This window comes from Myodes glareolus, chromosome 19 (genome assembly GCF_982192425.1).
Source record: "Myodes glareolus chromosome 19, mMyoGla1.1, whole genome shotgun sequence".
NCBI classification, from domain to species: domain Eukaryota; kingdom Metazoa; phylum Chordata; class Mammalia; order Rodentia; family Cricetidae; genus Myodes; species Myodes glareolus.
Window position 1 is genome coordinate 37,531,219 of NC_142044.1, and position 24,056 is coordinate 37,555,274.

At 49.4% G+C, this 24,056-nt stretch overlaps 2 protein-coding genes across 2 annotated transcripts in view; both read right to left on the minus strand.

Moving 5' to 3' along the window:
• Positions 1-651: 651 nt before the first annotated feature.
• On the minus strand, positions 652-4,127 carry Mafa (MAF bZIP transcription factor A). The gene has a single exon (XM_085679176.2). It carries the CDS (start codon positions 3,037-3,039, stop codon positions 1,960-1,962), a length of 1,080 nt encoding a protein of 359 aa, XP_085535302.1. The 5' UTR covers positions 3,040-4,127; the 3' UTR covers positions 652-1,959.
• A 3,774-nt stretch (positions 4,128-7,901) lies between these two features.
• The window catches only part of Zc3h3 (zinc finger CCCH-type containing 3), an 81,615-nt gene continuing 65,460 nt past the window's right edge, over positions 7,902-24,056 (minus strand). Inside the window, exons 10-12 of the mRNA XM_048454450.3 lie at positions 10,964-11,148; positions 10,063-10,394; positions 7,902-8,397 (exon numbers count right to left, since the gene is read on the minus strand). Of these exons, the coding sequence (XP_048310407.3) occupies positions 8,366-8,397; positions 10,063-10,394; positions 10,964-11,148 (549 nt within the window). The 3' untranslated portion in view covers positions 7,902-8,365. The remainder of the gene's footprint in view (positions 8,398-10,062; positions 10,395-10,963; positions 11,149-24,056) is intronic.

The following is a 24,056-nucleotide window of genomic DNA, read 5'->3' on the forward strand; positions in this document are numbered from 1 at the left end:
ACACGGCCCTCTCTGAGTTACTCTAACGCAAAAGGAGCGGCGGACATGCTTTTCTGGGATCTGGGATTGAGACTCAAACGGGTGATTCTCTCAAGACTGAAGCTGCTGTGGTCGCAGAAGTAGAGCTTCCACTTCTGACGGAGTGCTGCAGGCTAGGCAGGATCCCCGCTGCTGGCTCTAAATTCCCAAACTGGACCTTCACGGTTTACTCTAATGAAGGGAGGGGACTGTCATCTACAAGTGTAGCTGCCCACAGCCTTGAAGGATGAGATTTTCAGAGTTCTCTCATTACCTAGGTGGGGCTTGCACCCTTAGGAGAACAGAGACTGGACCATCCATCCCTGGGGAGAGGGACAGCTGGAAAGAAAGGCCAGGGCAGCTCGGGCCACCAGGACAGGCTGCAGTGCACTTGAACTCAGCACTACTGACGCCTGCAGCCTCCGCTGCCCTGCCCTGCCCTGCCTCGATAGGAGTCCAGGCTCCTAGATCAATCACAGAACTGGTTACTGACACGCATTTTTGCCTCTTGGTCAATCTTTCCCCGCTCTTGCTATTTGGACATGCCAGCTCACGTAAAACTTAATCCATGGACTTCATATTTTTCCTATTCAAAGAGAAACACGTATAAAATGAAAGCCACAGACAGTCAGGTTCCAGTGACTTTTGGATCTAAACAGATTTATTTTTTAAATTTTTTTCCTTTCCTCAGTTTCGTAACAAATGAAAAAAAAAAGAACACAACAAAACCAACAACACAAATTTCTTTTTTCAACGAGTTGCCTAGCGTCCTGTTTAGAAGACTCAGCAGAAGCCTCCTGGGAGCAGCAGAGGACGGAAGGAGCCTCAGAGCACCGGAGCCAGCCTCGAAAAACCAGATCTCAGTCGGTGCAGAAGCGCCCAGATTAGAGTGCCTAACCGCCGGGCCTCTTCCCGGCTAGTCCAAAAAGCGACCAAGCTTTAAAAAAGATTCCACAAACAAAACACAATTTAAATTAAATAAAAACACCTTACCACCCGCCCATGCCAGGAGGTTCAGGCCTAAGCCTCCTCTTAAAAAATTTTCTTCTATAACTGTGCATTACTTTTAAAATTCTTCCACTTCTCTGGAGGGTTAAAATAAGATATATTTCCCCAGGAGTCATAAATATGATCTGGTGCATAGAGAAATAGCAGCGCGGGAGTCCGGGCCAGCCCCCACCCGGCTGAGCACGGCCACCCTCCCCACCCCCCCTCCCCTAGTCGAGTATAGCAGGGCAGTGGGACCGACACGCAGGTAAGTTCCTCGGCTTCCTCTACAGGGAGAACCGGACAGGGTGGGGACAAGCGGGCTGGAGGGCAGGCAGGGCCGGACCCCTCGGAGCGAGCGAGCGAGCGAGGGCACATGCGGGCACTCGCCGACCTCCGAGGGCGCACGGGGACCAGGGGATTCCTCCGGCTTTTCTAATTACCAAGCAAAATAAATACTAATGTTGCGAAAATAAGACCGCTTTAAAAAGGAGGATGGGGAGGAGTAAAAACAGGGCTAGGAAAGAGACTGAAAAACGACGGAGGAGCGCAGGGCCAGTGGAGGCTACCGGGAGCTGGTGGCAGCGCGGCCCCGCTGCGGGTGGGCGGAGGTCGGGACGCAGAAGAGCGCTCCACGTCTTTAAGTGGTCGTTGCCGAGGAAGTCAGACCTGGCTTGGTCTCTCCTAGTAGTCACCATTCCCGGGGCGCCGAGGGACCTCAATAATGTCTAGACGGCGACCCGGAGGACGTTCAGATCTGGGGGGCCGGGCCGAGGAGGCGCACCGCTGTAGCTACCTGAAGCTGGGGCGTCGCGGCGGGACGCACAGGGCGGACGGGAGGACCACCGCAACTGCACCGACCGCACGCGCGGCCCGGGCCTCAGAGTTCGAGCCGAGGCCGGGGCGGCCTGCGCAAACTTGTCCCCGGCGGCGGCGAGGCCCAGGATCCCGAGCTCACAGGAAGAAGTCGGGCGCGCCTTTGGCTGCACCGGGGCCAGCCTGCGCCGGCGAGGGCTCCCGAGGGAAGCCGGCCCCGCCCGCGCCCCCGGGGCCGCCCCGGCCCGCCAACTTCTCGTATTTCTCCTTATACAGGTCCCGCTCCTTGGCCAGACGCCCCACCTCCAGCTTCAGCTGCTCCACCTGGCTCTGGAGCTGGCACTTCTCGCTCTCCAGAATGTGCCGCTGCTGCACCCGCTTGAAGCGGCACGACTGCGCGTAGCCGCGGTTCTTGAGCGTGCGCCGCTTCTGTTTCAGTCGGATGACCTCCTCCTTGCTGAAGCCGCGGAGCTGCCGGTTCAGCTCCCGCACCGACATGGACACCAGCTGGTCGTCGGAGAAGCGCTCCTCCAGGCGCACGTGGTGGCCCGAGCCGCCTCCGCCGTGACCCGCGCCTCCGCCGTGGTGACCTGTGCTGCCGTGGTGGTGGTGGTGGTGATGGTGGTGGTGGGCAGAGTGGTGGTGATGGGCAGTGTGGTGGGCGCCGTGGTGGTGGCCGGCCCCCATGTCGTCCGCGCCACCGCCGCCCGCAAAACCCTGGCCCCGGAAGGCCTCATAGGCCGCAGCGGCCGCCGGGTGGTGCGCGCCGTGGTGCGCGCCGTGGTGGCCGCTGCCGATGAGAGCCTCCACGGCGTCCTCGGGCGTCAGGTTGAGCGCCTCGGGGTTCAGGTGGTGCTGGTACCCGCTCATCCAGTACAGATCTTCCAGCACCGCTTTTCCTGAGGCGCCCCCGACAGTGCCGGGGCCTCCACTCGGCGCCCCCGGGGCGCCCCCGGCCTGAGCCGCACTGCCCCCGCCGCCCGCGCCGCCGCCGGTGCCCGGGCTGGGTGCGCAGAAGCTGGGCGAAGAGGGCACTGAAGAGCAGGGCGTGCTGAGGGGCGTCGAAGACAGCGAGCCGGGCGGCAGGCGGTGGCAGAAGCGCTCGGCCTCGGGCGGCTCCTTCTTTACCTCGAACTTCATCAGGTCGAAGTCGTTGACGTACTCGATGGCCAGTGGGCTGCTGGGCAGCTCTGCGCCCATCGCCAGCTCCGCGGCCATCGCCCGGGGCCCCAGCCCCGCCGCTGCCGCCGCGCCCGGCCGCGCCCCGACGGGCGGCGGGGGGGCGGGGGGAGCCGCGGGCCTCTCTCCCCCTAGCTCCCCCCGGGCCGAGGTTCGTGTCGCGGTGAGCGCAGACTCTGGTCGCGCCGCCGAAGGGTGCAGGAAAAGTTTCGTGCAGTCAACTCCGGGTTGCGCTCAGGGAGCGCCGCCGGCCAGGCCTCTCGGGCGGCCCCCCAGCCCGCTGCGGGCGGGCGAAGGGCCCCGATCCTGCGCTCCTCCTCCTGCTTCTCCGCCGTCCCAGCCTGGAGGGTGCAGAGGCCGCGCCCGGGGCTCTACCGCGCTCGGGACTCTCCTGCCCCGCCCCGCGCCCCACCCGCGCTGCCAGCCGGCCCCGCCTCCCTCGACCTAGCGCGGAGTCGTGCAAGCCTTTATAGAGACGCGCTCCTGGGCCCGCCTCCCCAGGTGGGGGCCGGCGCCCCCGGGCCAATCGGAAGCCCAGCCCTGATGCCCTCATTTGCCTATCCCCATGGCAACCGGGAGCCCAGCTGTCAATCTCCTGCGGGAAACAGCTGTGGGAAGGGGTGGGAATGGGCCTCCGGCAAGAGGAGTGGGCAGGGCCCCCTGGTGGCCGCCGCGTGGGACTGCACAGCGGAGGGCGCGAGACCAAGCGTCAGACTTCTGCCACCCGGCCCTGAGGTCCCAGGATTGCACAGCCAAAGAGTGCGATGAAGCTGAGGAGGCCCGCGCCCAGGGGACTCCCTCAACGTCTCGGTTTTGCTAGGTGGCCTAGTTGGCTGTGTCCCGCACCCGGCCCGACAGGACTGGAGTCCCCAGAACGGGGACCTCTAACCATCCTGACACGGGTGACTCCGAGCTGCCCGGGAGCACTGGCTATTTTTATCCTGTGATTGGGACGGGTTCAGGAATTCAGTCAACAAAGTTGCTGGCACCTCGGGCCGGCAGCGGGATGCACGGTGGAACCGCAGGCCTCTGACCCACGGTGTGTAAGGTGGAGAGGGACAGACGCCTGTGGACCACCATGGGCCTAGGGGAGCAGGTCTCAGGGGCTACCTGAGGGTCCTTGACAGGTCTGGACTCCTGCTGAAGAGTTGCCAAACAGGGCCCACAAGGACTCTCAGACCCAGCTGCCCACCACTGGGGTTTGGAGGTGCCTTACAGGGTGGGCGAGAGTTCGCATGACAGGTGGAAAACAGATTGCTAGTCTCATTCCCGCTGAAGGTCTGTACAGCAAGAGAAACACAGGGGAACAAGTGGTGACAAGGAGATGTGAATTCTGCGACCCCCCACCAGAATTTCTGACCCCAAAGAAGATGGAAAAGGAGTACATGTAGGAGCAACAGCTGGGCATGACTTGGAGTGGGGGTTTTCCCTCTCTATATCGCTGTTAAACTCCTTTAACTATTAAAAATAAAAATCTTAAATGTAAACCATTTGTGCACAGAAAAAAAAAGCCTGGAAGGATGTTCACAGGATACCTATCCCAGGATGCCATGATGTCAAAAGTTTTGCCTGCTCCCTCTACAGGTGCCTGCTATTTTATAGGGGGAATATCTGGCAGCGAGGAGTGAAAAGCTCCCAGCTCCTTCCCACAATGTCCCGTGGTGTCCTGACTCAACTCCCCTTCATATTCCTCTCTGCAGGAAGGAACAAACAAACAAAAGCATAAGAAACCACCACAAAAGTCTCAGCCTCTCGCCAAGGAGGCTTCAGTGAAACTTGTATTGTGGGACTCTTTAGTGCTGAGGTGGTGGCCACAGCCATTTCAGTATAATCGTGTCCATTCTACAGATGAGAAAACAGGCTGAAAAAAGTAACAGGCTTTGTCCAAGATGACCCACATCAGATGAACCTGGGCACAAAGCCTTTGAGATGGATCATGAGGCCTCACCAAGTGAGCCAATATTTTAGCTGCCTATGTTTCCTACAGCTTGGCAAAAGGCGTGGGACCAGGGGACCAGCCTGAATCCATAAAGGCTTTAAAAGATGAGCTACAAGTCTGGGCATTGCATGTGGTCTTGGGCACACTGAAAAGAGAGCAGAGGAGGGAGATTTGGACATTGGACACCCTGCCTCCTCTGGGTTCCACAGCCTGTTTTGTGCCTGCCTGCAGTAAGAAAAAAAAAGGTGGGGGGGAAAGCAAGCCAGGTCTGGTGAATGGCAGATCTCTGAGAAAGAAGGAAGGAAGGAAAGAAAGAAAGAGAAGAAAGGAAGGAGGAAGGAAGGAAGGAGGAGAAAGAAAAGCAAAAAGCAAAGAGAATGTTAATTCCCTCCCAGGGTGCCATCACAAGCTCAGCAGCTCAGAGTGTGTTCACTCACTGTTTCGGAGTGTCAGGTCAGGAACATAGGCAGAGCCTGGCAGGGGTTTCTGTTGGCATTTCCAAGGCTGCAGTGAGCTGTGGTCTCATCTAGGACAGTGTATTTTTATTTTTACTTATTTATTTATTTATTTTGACTCTAGGACACTTGCTGACTTGCTGCTGGCTGGATGCTGCTGGATTGGTTGAGTGAAGTGTGTGTGTGGGGGGGGACAGCCCCCCCCCCACCCCGCCCCACGGCATGAGCAGAGGGAAGAGTAAGCCCTGAATGCTGGGAAGGTAGCCTGGACTGGAACTGCTTGGCAGAATGGCCAGGGCAGTTGGTTCAAGGTCAGACCTCTGGGGGATGTTGAGGAGCCTGGGAGATCACTTGTGGCCCGGGGATTCCTCAAGGGCTCTGAGTAGAGGGGAACTGGACTGTGAGAAGTGATGGGGAGGTTAGGGTGTCCATCACACCAACAACCAGTACCACTCACTTCCTGAGACCATCCAAGGCTGCTGCTTGCTATTGGGCTCAGTGTACCGGATTCTCGGCTCGGCAGCTCTATGGCCTCAGCTGGGGTATGGTCACAGCTCAGGGCATGAGTTGCAGGCAAGGCTGATCTAACTTCCATGGTAGGCGGAGTCTCTAAATATCACCCATCAGAAAGCACTCTGCGGTGTGCAAATGGGACCTGTCTTTTGTTGCTTTTCATTCATGGGAACGCGGCTACTGGGTGAGGGAGAGGGCCACATTACACAGAAATGAAACTACACCCCCTGTCCTTGTTAGAAAGGGTTTCTTTATGTAGCACAATCTGGCCTTAAACTAAAGGTCATTCTTCCTCTGCCCACTGGGTACCGGGGTTACTGGTGTGTGCCAGAAGAGCAGTACCTACAATGGCCGTCTCAGCCTATGCCAGTACCAGTTGAGCACAGGTGCCCATTGGCTGAGTCAGGAGTCCTGACTGCAGTGATGCTCACCGAGGAAGTGAGTACAAAACATGAGGGTAGGTTTGCCTAGAACCTACCTATGTTAGAGTGCTCAAGGACCCCAGCTGTGCCCCTTTGTCAACCTGTGGGGGTATTAGCCATGGGTGGGGGGCAGGGAACAGGGGAGTGCTGCAGCCTGGCATCCTGCAGTGGGAGCCAGATCCTCCTCCTACCTAGGCAGAGGAGAGAGACAGATCTGCTTGCCAGAGACTTTCTTTTCATAGTATCTCAGAGGTGAGTACCTCAGAAGCATGGGGAGAAGGATACAGATGGCCCTGTAAGCCCAGTGGCCCTGGGTGGCTGTGCTATGGGTCGTACTTCATTTCAGTGGACTTTAGCACTTCATAATCTAGGCAACCACTATACTGCTGGTCCAGCAAAGTGTGCCTCCTCCATCCCCCACCCCCATCTCCTCTGCTGGTGCTCATATGGGGACCCTGGCTAAACAACGAGGGAAGGCAAACTGAGGGGCAGTTAAGTAATAGCTTGTCCACTGAAGGCCAAGTTTGTAGGTGGCACAGGGAAACCCCCAATAAGGCATCTAGGAGCCACAATGCATGCCAGGCAAGGACACCTAACTGGGTGGGACTTGCCAACAGGAGGAAACCCACCCTGATCCTCCTATAGGTCCTGTCCATCAAGCTCCAGGGGTCTGGTATCAGGGGACTCCAATCTGTTCACTGATGGATGAGTCTCAGGTTTTCTTTTGGAAAACAAGGATTTAGAGTCTACCTTTCTACTCAACTCTCCACAGTAGAGCCTTGATAACAGTAATGGAGGTGCCTGTGCCTGGCTACATGCCTATGCTGCTACCTGCCTATGCTGGACAGTTTCTGTGGATAAGTGTGTTTTCTCATTGAGGCCTAGGTAAGGAAACTCACTTCCTTGGCAGGGGCTGTGGTAGAATATGAAATGGCACAGCTATACTTCCAACAGCCTTGAGGATAGAGGTCTTTACCACCTGTGTGTGGGTTGGGCACCAGGATCCTGAGGGACTTGGGGTACTGAGTCACAAGGGGAAGTAAAGGCCCAGGTTACATGGCAGTGGTCTCACATACTACACTATAGCATGGGCAGTAGCTGACCCATACAAACATTTAGTACAGACACCAGGAGGTTGCTGGTCTGCATCCCTACGGGCCTGTGAGCAAATCCTTTGATGGTCCATGCTTCATCCTTGGAAGGGGCACTTGAGTGACCCTGTGCCCAGTTTTCCCTATCCAGTGTCTATGTGGAAAGAACCAGAATTTCAACCCAGTCTGCTGGAGACACCTGCAGAGGAGGCTTCTCCAAGCCATGCCCCTCCCCGGTGTAGCCAAGCCTTCTCTTCATCTGCCTTGGTCTCAACCTGTCCCACACAGCATCGGATTATGCCCCACAACCCAGCAAATCCCATTTGTGATGACTTGGTCAAAGGGAAACACTGCTTCTAGCCTCTAAGTCACACCAGAGTTGGTTATGGCAGGCCTTCCTCCTGCAAATCTGTTTCCCAGGAGACTTTCTCCCTCATATATCCAGAGTCCTATGGTTGTGAGGTAGTCAAGACAGGCCAACTAGACACAGGATAAAACCTTTATTGCTGAACATAAAATACCCACCAGAGAAGCCTGGCCAATGGCCTCTTCCCTGGGCAGGAGTCCTGGATGGGGAGGGCTGGGGTGCAAGTCCTACAGCTATTACCACACCCACCACAGGAGAGAGACTGGGGTAAACCTCACATGGTACTCTGATGGGTGGGAGTCAGGGACAAGTCCTAGTGTGAGGCTGAGTGCCTTGAGGGGTAGGGGAGAACAGGGGATGGATGGGGCCTTGGCTTGGTTGAGGGAGGAGAACAAGGTCTGGGCACACAAAGCCTCCAAAGGCTATAAGCCAAATGGGAGGAGCTATGTGTCCCTGCTTATAGCCCCAGATGGGCTCAGTGGCAGGCTGCTTCTCCTCAGGAGCAGTGGTGGGTAGAGCCTCCATCCTCTCCAGGGGTGAGGGTCTGAGGTAGGTGCGGGCTGGTTCCCCAGGAAGCCTCACAGGCGCGGTTTGATGTGTAGCGGCTTCCCTACATAGAGAGCAAAGGTCAAGTATCAAGCCACTCAGTCCAGAAAGAACTTCCCCACTCCAAGTAAGTAAGTAAGCCTCAGGACAGGGAAAACGACCCGCACAGGCCTGCCAGTAAGGGTCTGCAAGAGGCCAGTTGTCCTCCAGCCCCTGCCACCAGTCTGGCCCTGAGGGGTAGAGAGTGAAGGGGATCTGGGGACTCTGCCAGTTCAAGGGCTTCCTGGGCTGAGTAGCAGCTTAGGAGGGCCAGGCAGCCCCTGTAGAGTGGGCGGGCCCACAGGTGGGAGCCACAACATTCTGTGGTTGAGCTATAAATACTGAATGCGTGTAGACACGCAGGCACATGGCACACTCACACCTGGGAGCAAGGCTGCCAGACACAGACAAGGCAGGTGTGCTTTCCACATGGAAAACTGCAGTGTGTGCAAGCAAGTGGCCCCAAAGGGGTGGGGTGAAAAGACCAATAGAAGCTGACAGGGTCTGGAAGCAGGAAGGGCTGGAAAAAGAGGGTCCCTGGAGTAGCATGCCCTAATGGCTCCTGCCTGGTGAGAGCTTTCTTTTCATAAATGTTCTGTGTCACTCTCCCAAGTGACAGTATTCGCTGGTCACAGCTATTTCAATGTGGCTATGTGGCATGACCCACGTGCCCCTGTAAGACCTCTCTCATGACGGGGTTCCTTTCTTCAGGGCTGTTAATTCCATTCACTGTCCAGCCAGCCAAAGACAGGAGTGAGGCGCAGCAGCTGGGCACAGGCCTGCAGATTCAACTGCCTCGGCCAGGTTAGCCCCCATTTGTCCTCTGGACTGCTTCAACAGGCACAGCTAGGCTTCCTGCCAGAGACTGTCCCAGGCTCAGTTGCACCTGCCCCTCCAGCTCCTTTCCTGGCTGAACAAGCCTCAAGAGTTTTCTGGAGCCCTTTTCTAGTCTGCCCAAACTGCACGCAGGTTTTAGGTCCTCTGTGGCTCCTTTGGTCCTCAGATTAACTTTTGGGTTCATGATCTTTAAAGCCACATGCTGCCTCAGGATCCCCGGCTCTCACCAGTCAGTGGCCACCTACATGAAGAAACTGTTGCCCGTTTAGGTTCCAGTTGGGCAAGGGTCTGATATCATCCACTCTGCACCCAAGAAGGACGATGTAACCAGGAGGCAGTCCCTACAGCAGGCCCTTCAGTGTGCTCAGTGGGGCTGTTAGAGAAGCCTGCAGCAAGCATCTTCCATTAACGTTACGGCCGTGAAATATGACAATAAAATGATAGCCGTATGGTCGCAAATTTGCAGCCCGCCGAGCTGCGTGGGGTTTATCGTCACTCAAACGCGCAGAGAGCTGTAAAATGTTTACAGAAAGGGTCGTTTGCAGCCATAAAATCCTCTTTTCTCTCCTAAACAAGGCTGAGTGGAGCCATTTACCAAGCCCCAAACGCTCATTGGGGAGAGGGAACATCTGTTCTCTCCAGGAGTGTGCGGTGATCTTCCAGAACAAATTAACAGAAATGGGTGCTTTCTAATTAAATCAGTCCTCGCTGGGGTGGTCTTCAAGGCGGCCACTGCTGTGCTTGCTCCTCACTGGCCTGCCCTGGGCACCTGGTATACTGACTCCCAGGCCCCACCCAGGATGCCATTCTGAAGTGAACACTTAAAAAGACCAGGAATGGCTAGACTGCTCACCTGAATCCTTGATGCGGGGGCCCCTGGGGGCCTGGGGCCCAGTCTGGCCTCCTGGGCTCGGGGAGGAATGCAGGGAGATGAAGGATGGCAGCTTGCAGAGGCTGCTGGAGCCTGTTCCTGAGCCTGTCCCACCTGTCCCAGAGGCAGCTTCTTCCTGGTCCAGGGATGGGGTGGGGGAACTAGCAGAGGGGGAGGAGGAAGGGGAGGAGGCAGCGGTGGCCTTTGAAGACAGGGTAGAGGTGGAGGCTAATACCCTTGGGGAGGGGGGTTGGGAGACTGGGCCCTCAGTTCTGGACATCTGTCTGGCAGGGCGCTGAGCAGCAGAGGGCTTCCTGCACGAAAGGGGACAAAGTAAGAGTGGTGGCTTCTCCCAGACCGGAGGGGGGTGCTGGTCAATTATTTGCATGGCACTCATTCCTATAACAGAGCTTCTAGCCCCTCACCTCCATACCCAACCCCAGAGGCTACTGCACATGTCTATACAGATCATACAGTTCAGGGACAGGCTAGCTCCAAAGCCTTTAACCAGAGGGGAATACGGCTGAAGCCTGTGAGATTCCAGCTCCATTCCTCACCTTCTGGGGCCTAGGGTTCATCTGCAGGGAGTCTCCACAAATCACAGGAGATGGGCACAACTGTGGTAACCCCACCTTTCAGGGGCTTCCTCCCCCCCAGTACGGAGTGGGTTTCTGAAAGCCTCCATACATGGAGTGCTTATGACTCTGTCCACATTCAGAGATCTAGAATATAGACATCGTAGGAGCTCTTGTCTCCAACTGAGATTCCCTTTTGAATCTAAAGCCCAGAGTGTTGGGGTGAGGGTCCTAAATGTCCTTAGAGTAGGGATGGGCCACCTCCAGTCACATAAGATCAAATATGCAGCACCCATATGATCTGTCACCTGAGTACATGGCCAGCTGAGGCCCTGCTTCTGGGGGCTCCATCACTGGGCCCTGGGGTAGGAGGTGCAGCTGTCCGCCGGCCATGTCGCTTCTGGTTACGATGGAGCAGCTGGCACTGGGCACCACGGGGACAAATACCCCTGCGGGCAAAGTCAGGACACAGCAGCGTGTGCTTCTTCTTGCACTAGGGGAAGAATAATCATTGATAGAACTAAGCAGATGCTATGGCTACACACAGAAGGAGGGCCAAATATCGCCCAGTGAGAGCCCACTGACTGGAAGCTACCTACCAGGTCTCAGGGTCAAAGGCTGTTTGCTAGAATAATGAGGCCATTAGGCTAGAGTTGTTCCACCTGGACATGCACTGCGGGCAAGGCCAGGGCCAGCACTTGCCTGGGGATTCCCAGAATCTGAGGCCAGGCCACTGCTGGGGCTCTTCCTATCTGCCCTGTCTGTCGGTCTATGTTCCAGTGGGTGTGTTTGGAGCAGAGGAAGGTGGGTGGGGCTTGAGGCCTCAGGGGACCTCATGGAATAGGGTTTGGGCCAGGAGCCCAGGCTAGCAGGCAAGGCAAGGCAGGTCGGCTGAGGCCGGGCATCACTGGGTTAGGGCTGGGCCAGGCACTCGATCCATGGCACCTGTCATGGGGCTAATTATACCAGTGTAGAGGGTAGGGGGAGGGCATGCCAGGCAGCAGGTGTCCCAGGCCAAGGCTTAGACTCAGTTCTGTCCACCAGACCACACCAGGGACTCCAGAAGCCTCTGCACAGTGTACAGTGGCTAGGCCTATCCAGGAGGAGACACGCAGAGATGTTGACTGGTGTTCAGGGCTCCCAAGCTCTACTCTGTAACCCAGTTGCTATAAAACCCAAAACTTATCCAAGGAAGGGGCTACTACTCCCCCATAGTTTAAAAGAGCGAGCCAAAATCTAGTCAATCCTAGGCACCCAAACTATACCTCCCACTGGACCAGGAAACAAGAAGCCCCAGGTCAAAATGAGACACTTCACGGAACTCACAGGATTTGTCAAAATCAGTCATGGTACCAGAGCAGCCCAGGCTAAGTTATGGGTACAGAATGGTAGGCCAGCAGGAAATAGTTCTCATGGTCTTACAGCAACGTCCTCTCAGGCCTTATGACCTCCCTATTAGAATGTATCCTCTGAGGGAGGAGGGCATCCCCTGCCCTGCCACCAACAACTAGGACAAGACTGGCAGAGTGCCTCACAGGGTAGGGGACACCCTTTTCGGCAGGTGTCCAACTGCAGTGAGAGGAGCTAGACAGAGTAAGCACCCTACTGTGATTTGCTCCAGCGTTGTGAGTGCCCCACCTGCTCTGCAAGCAGGTGCAGGCAAGGTTCCTCCCTTCATAGACTCATTCATTTACTCCTACCAGGAATGTGAGCTCCTGTGCACTGGGCACAGCCAGCAACCTGGGGTTTAAAACTCAGGGCAGCCTGACAGAGAGAATAAAAGCTGGAATGGTCAGAGAACAAAAGACTCACTGCCAGCATGCATGTGGGCATGTAGCCATGTGAGCCAGTGCAGGTGTGTACAGTGTGAACAGTAACACTCAAGTAGCATCAAGTGCCCCACAAACATGTTTATCAAAGCTGTAATAGACCATCAGAGCTTGGATCAGAGGCAGCCCCTGGACCCTACTACTCTATACTGTGGCCTACAAGCACCTAAAATGAGCTGGAATTAAGCAGAGGTACACTGCAGTGGTCAAACATGATGGACTTTAAAGTCGGCAGGAAAAAAAAGAATGTAAAATATGAAATTATATTTTTTATTGACTACATATTAAAATTTTTGATTGAATGAAAAACAACTTCCACTTCTCTGTCCCCCCTCCCCTCAACATATGTGCATTCTTCCCAGAAAGTGCTAAGCTGGTCTAATGATCCTGAGAGGCACCAAAAACTCTAGGAAGAAAGATAAAGAGCTTCCTTAGATCATCCAAGAGCTATGAGAAAGCAAATGATTAAAGAAAATTCCTAGGTAGCAGAGACGGGGCCACCTCACTCTTAGACCTGGATATGGGCATTTAGGAAACAAATCAGGGATCGCCTCACTCCCAGACCTGGACACAGGCCACTCACTGATGCAAAGGCCTGACCAGCAATATAGCCAAGGATCTGGAGTTAGACTCTCACTCTCACACGGCCAGCTGGACTGTAAGGAAGGAGCCATGCAGGAGCTCTGGGGCAGGACACCACTGTCTGTGTAGGGCAGTGCTGTTCCTAGAATCCTAGAGCCTTGGATGTTTGTGAAGAAAAGAGAACCCATCTCTCCAGAGATGAGAGAAAGCAGAAAAATGAGCCAAAAAAAAAGTGAAGGAAAGAGGTAAAACAGCAGGAATTAACGCTAAGAAACTCAAAAGGTACCCCTTCTCATAATCAATAATCAGGAGGCAAGGGACGAGCAACACAGGCAATGCTAGTACAGGAGTAAAACCAGATGCTAAGGATGCACAGAGACATGAGGCAGGGCACAGCTCGGTGGGACAGTGTAAGCATGGGTGTGGGAAGTCTTTGCCCCAATCATCTGCACTTAAAAAAAGACCTATTTCACATCAAGAACAAGTTTTATACCAACCAATCTAAATACACAGGTGACATTGCCAAGTTCCAGAAAGATTAACAAGAAATTTAAAAAAAAATTTGGATTTTCTTATTGCCATAAAGAAATTTCAATCAGTATTTAAGAATTCTAACTCAAAGAGTTTTCATTATAATCTTCCAAGAATTTTCAAGACACAGTTATACTTCATAAACAAATCAAATCCACAGAGGGTAAAACAGAAAACCACAGTCTATAAAGCCAGAATTATCTTGGGAAAAAAAAAAAAAAAGCTTGTCATGAGAACATCTAGGCCAACACTGGGCCTAAAGAAGCTGCATGATGAAGAGGCACTAAGCAACCAGGACCACGAGGAAATCAACAAACAAAAGGTAAAAGTTGTCAGGCGGTGGTGGCGCACACCTTTAATCCCAGCTTTTGGGAGGCAGAGGCAGGCAGAACTCTGTGAGTTCGAGACCAGTCTGGCCTACAGAGCGAGTTCCAGTACAGGTTCCAAAAGCTACACAGAGAAACCCTGTCTCAAACAAAATAAAACAAAAACAAAACAAAGGTAAAGTTAATTAAAGAAAGATTGAGGGCTGGCAAGATGGCCCTGTGGTGTAAAAGTGCTTGCCCTGAAAGCATGAGGAATTGAGTACAATTTCTGGACCCCACATAAAGGCTCGGAATGAGAGACCTAAACCTACATTTGTCATCTGACTTTCACATTATTTGCCATGACAAATGGGCCCCCTCACACGCACAGCAATAATAACTAAAAATTGAAATAAAAATCACCAAGCATAGCGGCTTAAGACTTTAATCCCAATACTCTGGAGGTAGAAGCAGGTGGATCTCTGTGAGTTTGAGGTCAGTCTGATCTACACAATGAGTTCCAGGGTAGCTAGGGTGGGAAATATGCCTTGCTGGCTAACAGTGAGTACTGCTCTTAGAGAGGAATCTGCTTCAGTTTCCCAGAACTCATGTCAATCAAGTCACAACTACCTCTAACTAGGTTCTAGGGTATCTAATGCCCTCTTCTGGCCTCGGAAGGCACCTGCATGAACAAGATACACTCATCCACACATTCAAAAATACACAAATAAATGGTTTATAAAAATTAAAAAAAGATTGATAAACAAAAATTATGATATTACAACGTTAACTAAGAAGACAAAGTCTTAGATCATCTCCATAAAAATGAATTATTTAATAAAATCCAACCTTAATTCAAAGTTGAATTTAGGCAAATTGGTGAAGGAAAGGAACATATTCTTACTATAAGAACCTCCCAGACTTGGCATGGTGGCCTACACTTTAATCCTAGGACTCTGAAGGCAGAGACAACTGACTGGATCTCGGCAAGTTTGAGGCTAGCATGGTCTATTTGTTAGGTTTCAGGACAACCAAGGCTACACAGTAAGAATGTCTCAAAAAAAAAAAAAAGTCTGAGCCAGAGAAATGACTCTCCGTTCAGGCAGCTGCCACCAACTCTGATGGTCGTAGTTCAATCTCCAAGACACACATGGTGGAAGGAAAGAGAACCAACTCCAACAAGTTGTCCCCTTACCTCCAGCTGCATGCAGGCACAACTGTGTGCGCACATATACAGATGTGCTAAATAAATAATGTAAAGAGATTTAGACTACAGCAGTAAAAGCAAACATGTTGTCCCGAGGAGGGCCGCCACAGGTTTCCCTCCCTGCAGTGCTCACTAAGCTCTGGGTCAGCACTGCAGCTCATTACGCCCAAGACTTCTTCTCCCTCTCTTTCCAGCTTCATTTGAGATGGCTCAGTGGTTAGAGGCACTGGCTGCTCTTGCAGAGGACCTGGGTTTCGTTCACAGTACCCACATGGAGGATCATAACCATCTAACTCCAGTTCCAGGGGTCAAACAAACTCTTCCGGTCTCAGTAGTCACCAGGCACACATATGGTCCACAGAAGACACGCAAGCAAAACACTCATATGTAAAATAAAAATAAATTGATCTTTTTTTTTTTTTCTCTCAAGACAGGGTTCCTCTGTGTAACAAGCCTGGCTGTCCTGGGACTCAGTCTGTAGACCAGGCTGGCCTCGAACACACAGAGTTCCTCCTGCCTCTGCCTCCTGAGTGCTGGATCTAAAGGCGTGCACCACCGCTACTGGCTACAAATAAATCTTTAAAAAAGCAAAAACCAAAACCAAAAAAAAAACCACCAAAAATAAAAACAAAAACAAAACAAAAAACAACCCCGCCCCCCAAACTTCCAGAAAGCATGCCTGATGGAGAGGAAAGGCTGGGGGCTCCCACTGCTATAATCTACATATACTACATCTAAGATGGGTAAGAAGAAAGAAAAGGAGAATGTACTTGGACTAAAAAACAAACAAAACCCTCACTGATTAAAACACCAGTGTTTAATTAGGAATCTTTATAATTACCATCACAGATACCATGTAGCAAGATAGCAGGAAACAAATCGACATAAAGACTATCAATGAATAGGGAGAAAATAAAACTGTGTGGACCCGGGACTGAACCAGGGCTAAGCAAGAGCTCTAAGTCCCTAGCCCACTATAGTCTATTTATAATAGTGTCACTTTAATGGTGGAAAGTTCACCATGATAAAGTGATAAAAGTCCATGTCCGTTCTCACTGCCCTGACCCACAGATTCAACAATCCCAATTAGAACTCCAAGTGTGCCAGGTGTGGTAAACCCACCTGTGACCCCAGCACTCAGCAGGCAAGACAGGAGAATTCTGAGTTTGAGGCTAGCCCGGGCTATACAGCAAGGCTCTGCTTTAAAGAAAACACAAAACATGAGGCTAAAGAGGAAGCACGCTCTTCATCAAGTGCAGTTAAAAGCACTTGATGAGCAATTGGGAATACAGAGTTTGGATCCTAGAACCCATGTAAGTCAGGCATTCCACAAATGCCTGTAACTCCAGTTCCAAGAAACCAAATACCTTGGTCTCTTTTGGCCTCCATGCACATGGACATCTTATCACTTGTACATGTACCCACGTGTGCATACCACTCACACAGGCATAGTCATAAATAAATGAAATTAAAAATACTAAAACAGCAAAATAAGAAAAAAAGAAATTAACAAGCAAACAAAACCCAAGTATCTTTTTAACTTGACAAAGTGAATCTCAATTGTATTTCCAGGTTCAGTGGTACTATACCTGCCCAGCATGTGCAAAATGAATGAATGAATGGAGTAAAACATACTTTTGGAAGACTGAGGGTAAATATAGTGAAAACTAGCTGGGCGTGGTGGCACACAACTTTAATCCCAGCACTCAGGAGGCAGAGATAGGCAGATCTCTGTGGATTCAAGGTTAGCCTGGTCTACATTGTGAGTTTGAGGCTATCCAGGACTACATAGTAAGATCCTGTCTCAAACAGCAACAACAAGTTTAGCTGGGCGAGGTGGCGCACGCCTTTAATCCCAGCACTTGGGAGGCAGAGGCAGGAGGATCTCTGTGAGTTCAATGCCAGCCTGGTCTACAGAGTGAGTTCCAGGGCAGCCAAAGATACACAGAGAAACTCTGTCTCGAGAAACCAATCAACCAAACAACAAACAAATAAAATAGTAAAACAACAACAAAAGAAGCAAATCTACATATACTAAAAGTAAGAATTTTTCTTCTTCAAAAATACACCACAGAAATAGAAAATGAAAATAAATAAATATTCAGAAAAAGAAGAATTTATTCCACTAAGGAAATGACACATGATGACTCATGTCACAGGTGTATGACCTTGGATATTTTAGAGAAACTTTGGATTGCCAGAGAGATTTTAGGTAATTTGAGAGAGAACTGGGTATTTTAGAGAGGCTTTGGACTTTGAAAAAGACTTCAGATATTTTAAAGAGATTGAACCTTTAACGTATTGAAAATTTAACGACTATGGAACTTCTAAGTTATACTGTATTTATATTATGAAATTAATATGATATCTTAGAGATGAAGAATAAGAAATATTATTGTTCAATAGTGTTGTGTTGGTGTGTCAAATTGACAGGGAGCTACTATCCTGGCTAGTTTATATCCATTTGACACAGGCTAGAGTCTTTTAGGAGAGGGACTCTCAACTGAGGCGATGCCTCCATTAAGGTTTGCCTGTAGGGGCTGGGAAGATGGCTCAGCAGTTAAGAGCACTGGCTGTTTTCCAGAGGACCTGGACTCAATTCCCAGCACTCACACGGATGCTCACAACTGACTAACTCCAGTTCCAGGACTTCTGACACCATCATGCAATATACATGCAGCAATGAACACAAAATAAAAATAAATTTGAAAAAAAGACTTGCCTGTAGGCAAGCCTGTAACACATTTTCTTGATTAGTAATTGATGGGGGAGAGCCCAGGCCACTGTGGGTGTTCTGTAACAAAGCAGGTTGAGCAAGTCAATAAAGTGTTCCTCCATAGCCTCTGCTACAGTTCCTACCTCCAGGTTCCTGCCCTGGTTTCCCTAGATGATGGACTACAAGCTGCAAGTTGAAATAAACCTGCCTTAGTTAGGGTTTCAATTGCTCAGAAGAGACAGCATAACCACAGAAACTTTTACAAAGGAAAACATTTAGTTGGGGTGGCTTACAGTTTCAGCAGTTTACTCCACTATTATCATGGCAAGCAGCATGCAGACAGACAGGGTGCTGAAAAAGGAGCTGAGAGTTCTACAGCTTGATCCACAGACAACAGGAAGTAAACCATAACACTGGGTGTAGCTTGAGCACAGGATACCTCAAAGCCCACCCCTACTTTGACACACTTTGGAGAAACAAGGCCACAACTACTCTAACAAGGCCACACCTCCTAATAGTGCTACTTCCTTTCTTTGAGGGTCATTTTCTTTCAAATCACCATAAAATCCTTTCCTCCCCAAGTGACTTCTGGTCATGGTGTTTCATCACAGCTATAGAAACCTAAGACAATTAAATGCTGAGCCATGAATATATGCCAACCAGGAGGAGACAGGTATTAGAACCACTGACAAGAGTTTAAAGCAGCATCATAAACATGCTCCAAACTAATGAGACAGAGAATGTCAAAACAGGAGGATGTAGTCAAACCAATAAATCTTAAGAGCTGAAAAGTACAATGACTGAAACAAACTCAGCAGTGGGCAAAGGGACAGAACTGGAGTGGAAACTAACAAGAGCCATAGAGACAAAGTCAGACCAGGAGACCTGAAACTGTAAGCCAAGACCTAACTGTACTGCACTAGAAGACACTGAAGGAAAGGAAAAACTACTCGAACTCAAGAAGTAGCATGAACCCCAAACTGGACAGACCAAGAAATTCTCCTAGAATACATGATGATCAGATGCATAAAAGTTGAAGACAAAGAAATAACCCTGAAGCAACCCAAAAGAGAAATAGTTATTTTCTCACAGGGGAATGAAATGACCATGAAGAGAAAAATAGCGTAACCTTCTTCAAGATAAAAATAAAAAAAATACTGCTAAGCTAGAATCTTTTTGCTTATTTGTTTTCGGAGTCAGGTTCTCATCATGCAGCCCTGCTTATCTTGCAACTTGTTATGTAGCTCAGATTGGCCTAGAACTCATGGGGATCAGTCTGCTTCTGTGTATTGTGATTAAAGGAATGCTCCACCACCCCCACCTTTCTGTTTTTTCTTGAGCTTCCTATATTACACTTGAAAGTTACAGCTTTTAGTGTGCTTTTAATTTTTATTTATTTTGCTTTAAGCAGAGCTTCATTATGTAGTCAAGGCTTTCCTCAAGCTAAGGGTGAGCCTCCTTGAGTACTTCAGTCTCTTGAGTGTTAAGATTTTAGGTTTGACCCTACACACTAAATATAAATGGCATAGATTCACTAACTAAAAAACAGATATTACTGGGCAGTAGTGGCACACGCCTTTAATCCCAGAACTCAGGAGGCAGAGGCAGGCAGATCTCTGTGAGTTGGATGCCAGCCTTGTCATACAGAGCTAGTTCCAGGACAGCTAGGGCTGCTACACAGAGAAAACTTGTCTCAAAAAAAATCAAAACCAACCAAATAACCAAACAAAAATCCTAACAGATATTGGCAGAATGTACTTTTTTTTTAAAAAAAAAAAAAAAGTGACTTAGTTATATGCTGTCTACAAAAAGTCACTTCAAATATAATGAACTGGTAAATTGAAAATAAAAATATGGAAGCTAGGTGTGGTGGTATGTATCTATAATCTTAGCACACGAGAAGCAGAAATAAGTAGATCTCTGAGAGTTCAAGGCCAGCCTGTTCCAAGTCAGCCAGGATTGCACAGTGTCTCAAGAAAAAAAAATGTATATATGTGTATATATGGAGAAACTGGAGATATGGCTCAGTAATTTGGAGTCTGTGTTGCTCTTCCAGAGGACCAGAGTACTATTCCTGGTGCCAATGTTAAGTGGCTCACAACTGCTTGCAATTCTAGCTCCAGATAAATCTGTGCCTTTGGCCTCCATGAACACCAACCTGCATTCATGTCCACAACCAACACCCCCTGACACACACACACACACACACACACACACACACACACACACACACACACACTTACATGATTAAAAATAAAATGAAAATGAATACATACGTAAGGGAGGGAGTCTGGAGAGATGACTCAGAGGTTAAGAGCATTGGCTACACCCACATGGTAGCTTACAACTATCTGTAGCTATAGTTCCAGGGGCTCCAATGCCCTCTTCTGGCCTCCAAGAATATTACATGATACAAGAGATGCACAGACATACATATAGGCAAAGTACTCAAGACACATACAAAAACAAATAAAATTTCAATATATACACAAACACACACATTAAAAAAAAGGCTAGATCATACAGAGTTTATCCACTGAAGAAAGGAATGGCCATAACCCAATCTGAAAAGGAGGCTGCAGAGCAAAGAAAGCAGAGCTGGAGGTATTATACAATGACAGACCGTGACTCTGTCAAGAGGATGAAGCAATTCTAAAGTGCACATGCCCCACCTGGCATGCTTGCACTTCCTGTAATCACAGCACTGGGAAGCAGGAGCAGAAGTGCCGCAAGCTGGACACTAGCCTCCTCTAAGAGTGAGTTCTAGATTAACACAGACATCCTGTCTCAGCAAGCCCAACCTAATAAATTAAAACCTAAAATGCATATGTACCAAACAAAATAACTTTTTCTTTAAAAAAATTATTTATTTTATTTTGTGTGTATTAGTAGATTAGTATGTATGTGTACCATGTGTGTCCTAGTACCTTCAGAGGTCAAAAGATAGCATCAGATCCCCTGAAACTGGACCTACAGATGTTCACGGGCCAACATGTGGCTGCTGGGAAACAAGTCCAAGTCCTCTGAAGGAGCAGCAAGAGCTCTCAGCTGCTGAGCCATCACTCCAGCCCCACGAAAGAGCTCTGTGGGAGCTACAGAGATGGCCTCATCTGGTCAAGTGCTTGCTATTCAAGCACGAAGACCCTGAGATGGTCCCCAGAAGATATGTAAAAGATGGGCACAGCAGCACATTTGTAATCTCAGTGCTAGGAAGGCAAGACAGCAGAATCCTCAGGGTCTACCAATGTGGCCAATTGGTGAGCTCCAGTTTCAAAGACCCTGTCTCAAAAATTAAGGTGACAAGCAAGTAAGGAAGACACCTGTTATCAACCTCTGACTTTTACACACACATGCACACATGAGCACATAGGCCAGAACACACATGCACAGACATATGTATATACACAACAACCACAAAAAACTTACTGACATAAAAAAGAAATAAACAGACTCAGGAAAACTCAATGCCTATGAGCTAAGGATGTATCTCAACTGGCAGAGTGCTTGCCTATAATGCATGAAACCCAGGGTTTGGTGCCCTCTGCCATGTAACTCAGGATAGGGTGGCACACACGTGCAATCCCAGCTCTCTGGATATAAGGGCAGGAAGATCAAATGTTCAAGATCATTCTTAGCTACATAATGAGTTAGACATCAGGTTGGGCTACACGAAACCATGTCTCAGAAAAGAGAAAACTAGACAAAAAGTCAGAAAGGATGTAATACAGAACTCAAAAACATCTCTAAGACAAGCAAGATAGTTCAGTGGGTGAAGGATTTGATGCTACAAGCCTGTCTCAAAAAACCCAAAATCAAACAAACAAACAGGTGCTTAGAAACTGAAAAAGCTAGGGATGTAGCTTAGTGTAGAACACTTACCTAGCATGGGTTTGAGTCCAAGTTGGATGGGTATAGGGGCAGGCAGAAATACTAAAATTATACAGAGTATATTCTTTACTATGAGGGGAGCAAATCAAGATCAGAAAGATAACAAGACACATTTCCAGACTCCTGGAAACTGAACAGCGCACTTCTGAATAACCCATGGGTCAGAAAGCAGCAGCCATGGAAACCCATTCATAACTGGAAAGAAAGACATATTTCTAAACTTCTCCCATAAGGTCCTAAAAAGCCCAAGGCTAGCATCACACTTATCGACAGAAAACAAGAGGAGGGATGCTCACTTCTGGCACTTTTATTCAGCACAGTACTGACTTACCAACCAGAGCAACTAGGTGAGGAAAAGAAACAAAAAGCCTTCAGACTGAAACAGGACCAGTAACATTTTGTCTGTCTTCAGATGACAGATCTTATATTTCAAAAATCCCAAGGAATCTATAAAAATGATCAGTGTTAACAAATGAGTTCACACCATGCAGTGGGGAGGATTTCCTGTTTATGGAAATATGAAGTCGTCCAGTCACCATGGAACACAGTCTGGCAGGCTTACAAAAAGACAAATATAGGACTGACATATGACCCAGCAAGGAAGTAAAAGCCGATTCATGCATGCCAGTGTTCAATATAGCGTCATTCATAGCAGCCAAAAGGTGGCACTAACCCACGCACCCATGTCTATTTACACACATACAGGGATGAACATAATGCCTGCATGCATGTGATGGAGTATTATGTGGCCATAAGAAGGAATGATGTTCTTATGTGTTGCAATATGAACCCTGAAAGCACTATGGTGAGAAAAAGAACCCAGACACCAGACACAGAGGAACAAACACTGCCTGATTTTATCATGTGAAATGTCCAGACAAGGCTGCCAGAAGCTGGGGACAGGGAGGAGAACAGTTCCTGCTTAATACATTTATAGTATTTCAGTTTGGAGTGCTGAAAAAGTTTTGAAAATATTTCACAGTGGTGGTGATTGCAGACAGATTACTGTGATTTTTTTTTTAACTGTGAATATTTATTTACTTTTGAGACAGGTCGTGCTGTGTGACCCTGGCTGGCCTAGTACTCAGTATGTAGAGCAGACTGGGCATAAACTGGCATTGTGCCATGTGCTGGGATTACGGATGTATGCCCTGGCTTAAATGTAAATTTAATTAAAGGCAGAGTTGCTGCCTTAAGAATGGATAAGATAAGGGGTGCTGTTGTATGTGTCACACCACAGACTTGTTCCATAGTTCTGGGATTCATACTCGGGGCCTTGCTAACGTTAGGCCGGTGCCTCACCATGGAATCACATCCCAGCTCCATATCACATTTTTTTTTTAAAATTCATTTCTAGCCATAATTAAAAACCAAAACCAAAGCAAAACAAAGAAACAAAGCGTGAGCAATGAGGGATTATTTCTACTAAGCAGGTATTTGCTTAGTGTGCATGAGTTCCAGGCTCAATCCCAAGCACTACAAAGAAACAAAAATAACATACCAAAAGCTGTGCCACTGAAACCGTGCGCTCTCTGAGTTATATCTCAATGAATCTAATGTTTCCTCTAAAACCTCCATATTCAGAGGAAAAGGAAGACAGATTAGGATGTCATTTGAGAAATATGCTAACTATATAAAGACACACCAAGTAAAGGCCTCACATGATAAACAAATCAACAATAGCGATTCCGGGGTGTACATGGCAGCCTGCAGAAGAGACAGTTATCACATGGCTCTTTTTACCTTCACAGCCTCATGTGGCAGGCAGAGCCCTCATCTCTAGGAAAGGAAGCATCCTTAGTGGTTAAGAGCTGTGCAGGTAGTGACTACAAGTGGCAGGATAGGCTGGACTTGAGTCTGACCTCTTACCAACAACCACCTCACCACAACTAGTGCAGTCAGCAATACCAAATATGGAAGCTTTCTGTGATCATGGATGAAGATGGGCCCTCAACAGACTCAGCATATAAATTATGGAGAAAATGGAAGGGCTGCATACAAGAATAAAGATCTGAGCTGACTGAAGTATGCCCCCCTCACAAGGCACAGATAGTATGAGGCAATGGGCAGGAAAACCAAGGATGCTAAGGGAGGACTCGGGATGTTTCAGTAGCCAAGAGGGTTAGGATGGACTAGTAGAGAGCTGAAACCGAATAGTCAGGGTCCTGGATGGGCCTAAGCACATGCAGGGGATGGCAGAGCAGGAGGCACTGAGTAGAGTGAAGAGCTGTGTAGCAGGTTCAGCAGAGAGGTGGAAGAAGTAGGGATACATGTGCATACAATCTCCACACACATGCACATATGCATGAATGAATGGTTCCCAAAAGCACACACACAGGCATA